Source organism: Gymnoscopelus braueri (assembly GCF_963280865.1).
Source record: "Gymnoscopelus braueri genome assembly, chromosome: 24".
Taxonomy (NCBI): Eukaryota; Metazoa; Chordata; class Actinopteri; order Myctophiformes; family Myctophidae; genus Gymnoscopelus; species Gymnoscopelus braueri.
In genome coordinates this window covers 4,728,526-4,741,120 of record NC_137626.1, presented here as the reverse complement: position 1 = coordinate 4,741,120, position 12,595 = coordinate 4,728,526, and the positions used below count along the sequence as shown (strand labels likewise).

At 46.6% G+C, this 12,595-nt stretch overlaps 2 protein-coding genes across 2 annotated transcripts in view; both read left to right on the top strand.

The window, feature by feature from the left end:
- The window catches only part of LOC308080153 (1-phosphatidylinositol 4,5-bisphosphate phosphodiesterase delta-4-like), a gene marked incomplete at its 3' end in the record, with an annotated part of 51,003 nt that overhangs the window by 14,662 nt on the left and 23,746 nt on the right, over positions 1-12,595 (top strand). Inside the window, exons 3-7 of the mRNA XM_080421931.1 lie at positions 568-726; positions 1,225-1,453; positions 2,243-2,372; positions 3,676-3,907; positions 12,314-12,515. Of these exons, the coding sequence (XP_080278057.1) occupies positions 568-726; positions 1,225-1,453; positions 2,243-2,372; positions 3,676-3,907; positions 12,314-12,515 (952 nt within the window). The remainder of the gene's footprint in view (positions 1-567; positions 727-1,224; positions 1,454-2,242; positions 2,373-3,675; positions 3,908-12,313; positions 12,516-12,595) is intronic.
- Positions 5,786-9,304, top strand: LOC308080154 ((E3-independent) E2 ubiquitin-conjugating enzyme UBE2O-like; the record flags this gene model as incomplete). Its single annotated transcript, XM_080421932.1, has 1 exon — positions 5,786-9,304. One exon carries the CDS (start codon positions 5,786-5,788, stop codon positions 9,302-9,304), a length of 3,519 nt encoding a protein of 1,172 aa, XP_080278058.1.

The following is a 12,595-nucleotide window of genomic DNA, read 5'->3' as shown; positions in this document are numbered from 1 at the left end:
ATCAATTTCTAATCAATGGAGCAATTATTTTTTAGATTTCTTGTCCACCTTTGGAGTTACATCATTGCAAGGTAACAACACAACCCAAACCTCTACCGAAGTGGTCTTGCCCTTTAAGTAAACCTTCTAGTCTTGAGTTACAACTGTACTGTGACCACTTCTTCTATCTAAACAGAATACTTCGGCAAAAAATTGCCGATCTACTGTACAAGCTCACAATGCGTCGCTTTGCGACACATTGTGAGCTTGTAGCTCTACAGAGTGTGTCTCTCTCCCCAGGTATCCACGCCGTGATGACAACCTCCAGTCCATGCTGGTGGGGACAGTGATATCTCTCTCTCTATGTCTCACTCTATGTCTCTCTCCCATGCAGATATCCACGGTGACGACAACCTCCAGTCCATGCTGGTGGGGACAGTGATACCTCTCTCTCTCTCTCTCTCTGTCTCACTCTATGTCTCTCTCCCATGCAGGTATCCAGGGAGACGATAACCTCCAGTCCATGCTGGTGGGGACAGTGATATCTCTCTCTCTCTCTGTCTCACTCTATGTCTCTCTCCCATGCAGGTATCCAGGGAGACGATAACCTCCAGTCCATGCTGGTGGGCACAGTGATGAGGAAGGTGAAGTCTCGCAGCTGGAAGAAGCAGCGTTACTTCAGACTGCAGGACGACTGCATGACCATCTGGTACAAGTCCAAGAAGGCCGGCAACACACACGCCACGTGTAAGCACAGGGCAGTGGGCATTTTGACTGCAAACTTTGATTCAGTTTTAGTCATAGTCTTTTGAATAAAATTCCATTTAGTTTTAGTCATATTTTAGTCATCTGAAATGTTTTCATTTTTTGTCTAGTTTTAGTCGACTAAATATCATAAGGTTATTGTCGACTAAATCTACAGTTGATTTAGTCGACTATAATGTTATTTTGCCGGTGCCTTGATGGCGTCGTAATGGCTGATTTTACACTTGGTTGCATGCTGAAAATAGCAGCTCTGCGTTGTGAGCTTGTAGATCTGTCTAGATCTGTACTAGTCTCCATGGGGTGACTAATAGATAGGAAAAAAAATGTTTTGGGTGAACTATCCCTTTAAATCACTTACGTCATATCACTACAAAACCATATCCAAAATGTGTGTGTGTGTGTGTGTGTGTGTGTGTGTGTGTGTGTGTGTGTGTGTGTGTGTGTGTGCGCGTGCCTGCGTGTGCGTGTGTCTCTGTCTAGTCTCGGTCAGTGAGGTGGAGGCGGTGAGGGAGGGCCACCAGTCCGAGGTTCTCCTCAGCATCGCCGAGGAGTTCCCGGCGGACCGCTGCTTCACGCTGGTGTTCCGCGGCCGGCGGGCCAACCTGGACCTCGTGGCCGAGTCGGCCGAGGAGGCCCAGTCCTGGATCCAGGGCATGAGGAAGCTCATCTACAACCTGGAGAACATGGACGAGTGGGAGAAGCTCGACCAGTATCCTTCCACACACACCTAGCAGTACTAACGCTTGAACATCGTGTAAAGGGAGTGGTACTCAACCTTTTTCGTGTCAAGGACCCCCCCAATCTGGGAACCCATCGTCAAATAAAAAGGAAAAACAGCACCCCCAGCGTTTTTCACTTTTGCATTTGACTCTGGGGGGGTGATTAAATAGACAGACGATGACTGGAAACCGGGGTTTTTCTGTGATGCTGTATTAACACAATTTGCAGGGGACCCCCTGGACCCCACTTTGAGAACCAAGGACCCCCAAATTAATACGTATTTGGCCACGGACCCCCCCCTCATCTGAAAAGTGTGCCGGGGACACCTATTACAAGATTTGTCTTGTTAGAATGTTTAAAAAATATTTACTCTCACTATTCACATACATTTAAATTTAAAGGGATAGTTCACCCAAAAACATACTTATTTTCTATGGATTAGTCACCCCATGGAGACTTGAATTCATGGATATTTATTTGCTTTTGACTTTTGAGTCTCCTACCGGTCCGCTGGTCATCAAATTATTGTCCTAGGAATGAGACAAACACTAAAAAAATATCCATGAATTCAAGTCTCCATGGAGTGACTTAATCGATAGAAAAAAGACATTTTGGGGTGAACTATCCCTTTACAGGACCACAATGGAAATAAACTATTTAGCTTTATTGCGTTTTTTTTAATCTTTTTGATGTTGGTGTGCAACTGTACCAATGTATCAATCGTAATCAATCAATCAATCAATGAATCAGTCAGTCAGTCCTTAAGTGGCGTTCCCAGATGGATCGGGGACTGGTTCAAGAAGGCCGACAAGAACAACGACGGGAGGATGAACTTCAAAGAGGTGCGGGACCTGCTCAAGATGATGAACGTGGACATGAACGAGCACCACGCACACCGCCTGTTCACGGTGAGACGCACTAGAACACCAGAGGGGGGCCCCCACATTATTTCTGGGGGGGGGGGGGGTCCCCAGATGATTAGCTTAATGTCAGCGGTGTAAAGTACATTTACTCAAGTACTGTACTAAGTACAATGTTGAGGTGCTTTTACTTTACAGGAGTATTTCCAATTTTCAATATTTGTACTTTTACTCCACTACATCTCAGAGGCAAATATTGTATTTGTATTGTTACTAGTTACTTGGCAGATATAAATTTATATATTATAAAACATACATTAACCACTTTAGCCCTATTTTATACATAGGCTATTTGGAAATAGCCGATCTACAAGCTCACAACGCGTCGCCTTGCGACACGTTGTGAGCTTGTAAATCTGCTATTTTCAAACATTTTTGTACTTTTACTTTTGGTACTTTAAGTATATTTTGACGCGAATACTTTTGTACTTTTACTCAAGTAAGATTTTGAACACAGGCCTTTTATTTGTAACAGAGTATTTTTATATTGTGGTATTGCTACTTTTACTTAAGTAAAATATCTGAGTACTTCTTCCACCACTGCTACCACCAGTGGCGCCCAAATTATTTTGGGGGTGGGGTCCCCAGATGATTAGCTTAATGTGCAACATTGTTTTCTCACTCAACAGTAAACAAACCAACATACAGTTTATAAGTGTACACAGGGTATCTGCACATTTATAAAAAGTTACAATTTAATGACTTTGGAGACCTTTTTAACCGATTAAGGCCTGAGGTTCCGATTCTACAAATGTCTTCTAAATCCTAACAGTTTTCTGAAACACGTATGTTGCTACTGTATAATCAGTGGTTCTCAAACTTTATCATGTCAAGGACCTCCAAAATGATGTGTATTTGGGGCGCGGACACCCATCTAAAAATATTCTGTTCCAGGAACCCCCAGAAGCAAGGATTTGAGTTCAAAATGTTTGCTTTAAAAATATATAAATTCATAGATTTGCAAAAATGTTCACGACAGCGTTGTGAGCTTGTAGATCGGCTATTTTCACAACATTTATCTGTGGAACCGAGTCAAACTAGACTTGTAAACGCCTGCCATTCCAAGTGCTTGTCAGGATGGGGGGTCCCCAGTTCAAATATGATTATATTGCAGAGTCGCGGCCTGAAAGGTTTGGGAACCCTGGACTCTCACCACTCTTGGCGGTGAGGGTCACCAGCACAACACGCACCGTCTCTTCACTGTGAGAGTGGTTTTTTTATTATCGATTAGTCTGAATAACCGTCACAAAAACCCTTACGTCTGTCTGTATCCCCACGGGTGTCCCCCCAGATGGCCGATAAGTCCCAGTCGGGGACGCTGGAGGACGACGAGTTCGTGCTGTTCTACAAGATGCTGACGCAGCGTGAGGACGCGCTGCGGGTCTTCCAGGACTACTCCGGGGACGGACAGAAGCTGAGCCACAGGGACCTGGAGGACTTCCTCCGCGGAGAGCAGCTGGAGGGACCAGACGTCCAGCAGTACGCCAAGACGCTCATCCAGCTCTACGAGCCCTCTGACACAGGTATGGGTTCAAGCAAAAAACATTTAAAAAATCACACCCAGTGTGAAGAGAGTGGTGCCTTTGATGAGTTAATTAGTGTAACTGGTTGCATCTTTGTGTTGCAATCAGCTGCAGCTGTTGAGGCCGTGCTCAAACATACGGACGGACGGACGGACAGACACACACACACGGTCAAGTGTAGGAGTGGTTGGTACCACTCAAAAATCTCACGACCGATGACATTTTGTGCGGTCGCAGACGCGTTGAGAGCTTGTAGATCGGCACTTTTTGCTGCTCAACGCGTTGTGAGCTTGTAGATCGGCTATTTTCACTACTTTTACATGTATTTGTTTTAATGTATTTTTAAATGGAATTTAATAAATGGAGAAAAAATTTAAAAATAAATTGACAATCTTTTCAAATATATATATATTTTTCAAATAAGAAGTAAAAAAAGAAAACGTTTAACTTGCGAGTCGCGACCCATACAAATGGGTCCGTCACGTGACCCACACTTGGGTCCCGACCCACTGTTTGGGGCCCACCTGGGCGAAACACCTGGGAAAGAGAGCTGACTTATGGACTGAAATCAGTTGGGGCGACTGAGAACTTTAATCCGTGGCCAGGTGAGATATAAGGCAAGCAGTGTTCATCATGTCGACTAAAGCTAAACTCTACTAAAAGGAAACAAGAATTGTCGACTACCTTTTTTTCATTGACTAAAACTAAATAGAAACTAAGCTATGATGACTAAAATAATAGACTAAATATGTTGACAATTTCGTCAACGAATAAAAATGTTAGGGTGGGACTAGCGGAGAAGAGATGCACGAGTCATTTTATCTTATTGCGCGTGTGTGTTGCACTCCGGAAATAGCCGTGTCAGCGACTAGTGGTGGCTTATCCAACGGGCTTGAGGTGCTGAAGCACAGGGCACCAACCTTGGGGGGGGGGGGGGGGGGACCAAACAGAGTGAAAAAAAAATAAACGCCGAAAAACGCCGAAATAAACGGCGAAAAACGGCGCGCATCACCCCCCCCCCTTGACAAAACGCTCCCGGGGGGCACCGAACCGGGTCCATGCACCAGGCACCACGAAGGGTTAATCCGCCCCTGTCAGCGACGCGTTGTGGGCTTGTAGATCGGCTATTTTTGGCACACAGCTAAGTATAAATGATGCAATACGACACCATCAAGGCCTGCCAAAAATACATTTTAGTTGACTAAATCAACTGTAGATTTAGTCGACTAAAACTAGACTACTACTAGAATACCGTACTGTATGTATGTAAGTGTATTGTGTAGGTATGTAATATATGTATAAATATCACAGATAGATAAGTATTTATTATAGATTATTATTGATATTTATTATTGATGGAGAAGGGATGGGAGCAAAACGTTATGCCTCTTCTCACTCCTTTTCTCGAATATGCATTTTTTTTAATTTACTGTTATTCTGAGTTCCTTTTTTTCATTTGTTATATTGTTTTTAAAATTGCTTTATTCGAAATAAACATTTCGAATCAAATCAAAGCTCTGCATTATACAGTATACTTCATTGTACAATAGTGAAGAGAAAAGTGCATTCTCTAATAGAAGAGAATGCACTTAAGACTTCCGGTGATTAGTAGTTTTCGTGCCTACCTATGTTGAATGCACTTAGTCGCTTTGGATAAAAGCGTCATTAATCGTAAACAAGACAAAAGTCTGTGGCTCAAATATGGAGTTCCACACGACTCGAGACCCGCCTCCAAGTACTGACGTCATGTCGATGACGTCGGACTTGTCCAAATATTGAGTTACACGCGGCTCCAGACTAGCATCCCAGTACTTTGATCAGACGGACACTGGCATTACAAACTATAGCCCCGCCTTCCGGACAACAGCAGCGGTAAATATGGCGGAGCCCGTAGAAGCGGATTCGACGGCAGCACGTCCAGCAGCAGCCGCACCGACCTCGGCGGCGACGGCCCTCGTGGGATCCGAACCTCGGCCCGCGGCGCTCTCTCCCGCGGCGGGCGGTTCCTCTCAGCGGCTGCTCTTCAACAACGACCTGGTTTCGGGGCGGCATCAAGGGTCCGTCCGGTTCGGCGTCGTGCAAATGATCCACGGCGAAGAAGACTATTTCTACCATTCAGACGACGACTTTTATTCTGACTCGGACCTCGACAACGGAAAAGGAGGAGGGGCAGGAGGAGGAGGAGGCGTAGGAGGAGGCGCAGGAGGCGCAGGAGAAGGAGGTGGGGAAGGAGGGGAAGGAGGAGAAGGAGGAGAAGGAGGGGGAGGAGATGGAGGAGGTGGCGGCGACCGCGGAGACTCTCCGTATCCCAACTACGGGTTCAAGAGTCGGCCCCTTGGAAAAGGCTTTGTGCGCGTCCAGTGGTACCCTGACAGAGCAAAGCAAGACATCGTCAAAGAGACCAAGCTGAATCTCGAAGATCGATCTATAGGCGTCAGTGAAATCGTGCGACGGGCAAACTCCGGCGACAACCAGTGCGGTGTCGTGATCAGCGTCGACATAGAGTATGCAGTGAAGCTCATGGGGACCAACTGTGTACTGTACCCGGTCAGCAGCAAAGACCTCCAGCACATGTGCACTTTCAAGTATGGTGACTATGTAGCCTGTGATTCCTGGCTGGGGTCAGTGTATGACCTGACCAATCACATCGTCCTCAAGATGTCCAACGGAGCCAGGTGCTCCATGAGTGTGGACGAGGCGGAAACGTCGCTGCACGACGTCTATCCTCGCGTCGGCGACTCGGGTCTGTTCTTCGACGAGGTCGATTTCTACCCGGGTCAGGTCCTGGTCGGTCCCGCCAAAGTCTTCCACGGCGTACAGTGGCTGTCGGGGGTCAAACCTGTCCTCAGCAAGAAGTGCAAGTTCAGGGTGTTGGTCGAAGAGGTCAAGGTGGTTGAGCTGAAGGTGACGTGGATCACCAAAAGCTTCTCCCCCAAAGGCGCGGACAGTAGCGTCGACCCCCCTCCCTCCACCATAACGCAGGAGAACGTCTGCAGGTTGCGGCGTCTGGGGTTCTACAACCAAACCCAGAAGAGGCAGCTGGGACAGAGGGCGCTCTACATGTTCCCTGCTAAGGGAGATGCCACACGCATCCCCTGCGAAGGACCCGAAGGTGCTCCTATCTCGTCCAAAGACTCAGTGACCAAGAAGATGAAAAGAATGTCCAAGGAGGATTCAGGGGAAAAGACGACTGAGAATGCTGACACACAAAGTGACAACAAACACTCTGCAGAGGAACTTGAGGCGGCCTATGAATCAGTGCAGATGGAGGATCCCAACAATAACGGTCCAGTGGAATCCACCTTTCACGACTCCCAGCACCCTGCTGATGGCTGGTCCGGGGAGCAGGATGCCGATGACAACGCTGAAGAGGACACCGACAACACCAGCTGTCTGACCTCCTCTGCCAGCTCCACGGCCTCCTCTGAGAGCGGTGTTCTGGGAACCGACTGCAAGAGGAGCAGCCCTATGTCCATCCGCAGCCTGAAGAGGAAGCACGAGAAGAAGGGGACTAAATTATCCCGTGAGTTCAGGCCTGGAGATAGGGTGACAGTGGAGGTGGTGTCCACCAAGACATCAGCAGACGTAACTTGGAAGGATGGTCTGATGGAGAAGGGGATCCGATCCAACAACCTCATCCCCGTCCAGCGCCATGACAGTCATGACTTCTTTCCAGGGAACTTGGTTGTTGACAAGCGACCTCACGCCTCTCAAGACCCAGCAGTGTATGGAGTGATCCAGTCTGGCGATCACAAAGGCAGGACGTGCGATCTCAAGTGGCTCAAACTCAACTCCTCCAGCGATGATTTGGAGGTGATAGGCGAGGAGGAGGATGTGAGTGTTTACGACATTGCGGAGCACCCAGACTTCCACTTCCGTACCAACGACATTGTCGTCAGAATATGGAACTCTGAGGACGGACAGACCAATGCCAACGAGACTTCAGTAGGTCAGGTGACCAGGGTGGACGTGAGCAGCAAAGTGGAGGTGGTGTGGGTTGACAACTCCACGTCCCTTGTCCTACCGCAGCACCTACAGCACCTAGACAACGTGGAGTCTGACCTGGTGGAGTCAGACTATGAGTCCGTGGAGTCAGAATCCATGGATGAAGATTCCATAGAGGAGGCCAGCAGTAGCCCATTCACTGAGGAGTGGATAAACATGACAACAATGGAAGAACTGTTTTCTGGCGGATTGGCCACCTCACCCACCCCCATTGAACCCGCATCCACCACCAACGTGGTGACCGCTGTGCCTGAAAAACCCACAGAGGAGTGCCTCATGGATGACATGAAACTCCAGGAGAACCTGAGGAAGACACTGGACAATGTGGCCCCCTTAGAGGAGAAGATGGAGACCACTGTGGTGGGAGGTGCAGGCAGTAGTGCAGCAGCAGAAACAGAAGTAGAGAAAACCGGGGAGGATCACCCCCAGCCGGAACTCCAGACACCAATCGGTGGTCCTGAGTGGCCCGTTGAAACACCAGTACTGTGCCGGCAGAGCGGGGGAAAACCTGGAGTCGCCACCAATGCAAAGGGTGAGGCCTTCTCTGTGCTGGAGCAGGCACCAGACACGCACACTTTTAAGAAGACGGAGTTCCAGCCAGCAGAGCCTAAGAAGTTCTTCAGCACAGTGAGGAAAGAGATGGCTATGTTGGCCAGCTCCCTGCCCGACGGCATCGTGGTCAAAACCTTTGAGGATCGCATGGATATATTCTCTGCGCTGATCAAAGGTCCAAGCCGCACACCCTACGAGGACGCTTTGTTCCTGTTTGACATCCAGCTGGACAAAGTCTACCCTACGGAACCGCCCAAATTCCACTACCTGTCCCAGTGCAGCGGTGCCCTCAACCCCAACCTCTACGACGATGGCAAGGTCTGTGTCAGTCTGCTGGGCACCTGGACTGGCAAGGGCACTGAAAGATGGACCAGCAAGTCTAGCCTTCTGCAGGTTCTTATCTCCATACAAGGCCTGATCCTTGTCAACGAGCCCTACTACAACGAGCCGGGCTTCGACAGCGACCGAGGCCTGCAGGAAGGCTACGAGAACAGCCGCTGCTACAACGAGATGGCCCTGATCAAGCTGGTTCAGTCTATGACCCAGCTTCTGCAGTCCCCCGTCGAGGTCTTCGGCCAGGAGATCCGGGAGCACTTCTCCACGAGTGGCTGGCGCTTCGCGCACCGTCTCGAAGTCTGGCTGGAGCTCCACGAGTCCACCGAGAAGCGGAGAAGGAGTCACAGTCAGAGCGTCCTTCCCGGGCGCAGCGGATACCCAGACACCGGCTTCCCCCTCTTCCCGCTGTCCAAGGGCTTCGTGAAGAGCATCCAAAGTGTGCTGTCACGGTACCGCGCCGCTCTGGTCGCCACCGGCATCCCCGAGCACACCGAGGACGAGTAAGGGGCTCCACCCACCCCCCACTTCACCCCATGGAGACTTGAATTCATGGAGATATTTTATTGTTTTTGCCAATAAATTTGATGACCGGCGGCGGCTCCAGTAGGAGACACAAAGTGTCAACTTTGAGTCTCCTACCGGAGACCATAGCATCTTTCCGCCGGTTATCAAGTTATTGGCTCAGGAATGCGACAAAAACCAAAAAATCGCCATGAATTCAAGGCTTCATGGGGTAATTGATAGAAAATAAGTCATTTTTTGGGGTGAACGATCCGTTTAATCTCACAGATGAGTTCACTATACCATTGCTCTCGGGCAGAAACCTCTATCTCCATGTTTTAACTTGTTTGTGTTTTTTTCGTAAATTTAACAGCCCTACTTGATCATTACTACAGCGTCACATGAAAGCGCCAAAAGTAGCAGATCTGCTACTTTTGATACTGTTTTTATTTGAATCCTGAAAAGTAACAGTTTTGGACAGAGACGATCATAGTCCTCATAGTCATCAGTGGTTCTTTGTCTGGATCAGGGCCTGCGCTTGAAAATCGCACAAAAACAAGCTCGCGACGCGTTGTGAGCTTGTAGATCTGCTATTTTCAAAAAGCTGATGTATATGTTTAAAGTGCTCATGTGGCCCATAGTCGGTATTTAGTCGCTTCTTTTGGGCTTGTTTTCCTAGACCTGGTCGCTTGTTTCTCTCACAGAATCTGGCAACACTGTACGGCAGTGCACGAGCATGTTTATTTTAATGATCGATTGTTGTCCCGTCTTGGATCAGTGGAACCAACCTGTTTGAAGCTCTTTATTACCGGTATCACAATGAAAATAAATTTTCTGTGTTTTTTTATTTTATCTTAATGTCATAATATCTTTCAAATCGTAGTGTTTTTTGCCAATATTATTTTGGGGCCCAGTTGTGATGCCCTCACAGCCCACACAGGATGAGAATCACAGCTCTACATTGATCTCTGGGGCAGTGTTGCCATGTTCGCTTATTATAAGCGACTTTAGGCCTGTTTTTTTCTGTAAAGTCGCTTGGGGGTTCTTTGGGCTTGTTTCTAAAGGTGTAGCTGCTTATTTGAGCTTGCTTTCTAATGCTGTTTAAACCAGTGGTTCTCAAACAAAGACGCCCCAATACATGACGTGTGTATTTAAAATGTTTTAAAAGCGTTCCACAATATTTGACTTTTTTTTCAAGATATTCTTTTTGAAAATAGCAGATCTACAAGCTCATGATGCGTGATGCGTCGTATAGATCAGCTATTTTCAAATAGCCGATGTATATAGGTTTAAAGTGCTCTTGCCCTAAGTCGCTTGTTTCTGGGCTTGTTTTCATAGACCTGGTTGCTTATTTCTCTTGTGAAATCTGGCAACACTAGGGACAGGGAGTAGTGAAATGTGAGAGTGATTTCGGACACAGCCCATGTCTATTTTTTGTTATATATATATTCAGTTACACTGTGAAAAATACCACATTGTGGTAACTAATAGGGTTGGGCAATATATCCATATATTAATATCATGAGACTAGATATTGTCTGCGATTGCGGATATTGTAATATGGTGATGCAAAGTATAACTGCTAAACCCTGTTTTTTCTAAATTTGATGCATTGTGAGCAATTTTATTTTTGAAAAAATGTTTGAAAAATGAAACTGAAAACAATATTTTATCATCACAATATCAGAATTCCGAATCAACTTTTATTGTCATTTCACAGGTTTACAGGTGTAAAGGGGTGGGAGATTTGTCATTATACATTTTGTTTTTCGTTAAGGAGCCATCGTTTTATCGTTTTAAGTAAAACAAAATATTAGTACTATTTACACCACTGTTTCTCTCTCTCTGTTAGCTCCAATCGGAACCTCTCCCTCCGCTATAGCTGCGAGATGAGGTCCCTCTTAGCTCGTTTTTGAGCAGGACATTTTAGAATATTTTCCACTATGCATGATTCTTACCCTTTTCCGCACATCGTATCCAAAAAGTAAAGGTTTTCTGCACTGCTCTCAGATGTTTTACCTTTTAGGGGAAAAGAAAAATCTAAATGACGGGTTGGAACAAGTATTTAAATTGCTTAAAATGTCAGCCTGTGGCCAGTCAACCCCCGTTCCCATGTGCAGTACTGCTCCCGTAAGATTGCATTGGGAAAACATGGCCACAGGCTGACATTTTAAGCCATTTAAATGCTTATTTCAACCCGTCACTTCGATTTTTCTTTGCCGCTAGAAGTTAAAACATCTGAGAGCAGTGCAGAAGACCTTTACTTTTTGGATACGATGCGCGGAAAAGGGTAAGAATCAAGCATAGTGGAAAATATTCAAAAATGTCCCACTCAAACGGCACCGAGCTGCGTGGGACCTCATCTCGGAGCTACACAGCGGAGGTAGAGGTTCTAAATCATACATGGGCAACTGGCGGCCCGACCTTCACACCTTCACTTAATGTGGCCCACAGGTTAATATGGGAATACTGATATATTATTGATTTCAGCTGTTACAATTCCAAACATGCAAACATGACCTGCTTTAATTACTTCAGTCTATATTAGTAGCTTAATGACTAGTATTACAATGTTATTGTCTTTTTCACATCCAGTGTATTTGTATTTTATAACTAAATGCATTTGAAATTAAATAAAACATTTTGCTTTTCAGAATTCCAATTCAAAAATAGCAAAAAGAAATCTGGATTCCAATTCAAAAATAGCAAAAATAGCAGATCTACAAGCTCAAAACGTGACGCGTTTTGAGCTTATAGATCGGCTATTTTGGATACTTTTGTGTGTCATACAAAAAAAGCCAGAAAAGTTAAAATACGTAGAGACAGTATAATTATGCAACAATGTGTCCCTCTGGAGTGAGTGTGGAAATATAGTAGTCATCTCCATCACCAAAGTTGCATCACCCCTGTTCTAAATGGTGCTCTCTCTCTCTCTCTCTCTCTCTCTCTCTCTCTCTCTCTCTCTCTCTCTCTCTCTCTCTCTCTCTCTCTCTCTGTGTGACGTCTTTTCAGCCAAGCTGCTGAACGCCATGACCTTCGACGGCTTCCTGATGTACCTGGGCTCGCCGGACGGCTCGGTGTTTGACCCGCGGCGGAGCGGCGTCTTCCAGGACATGACGCGGCCGCTGTGCGACTACTTCATCTCCTCCTCCCACAACACCTACCTGATGGAGGACCAGCTCAGGGGACACAGCAGTGTGGAGGGATACATCAAGTAAGGCTTTTCTAATGATTTGATCCATTTCAGTGGTGGAAAGTAATCAAGTACATGTACTCAAGTACATTACTTAAGTA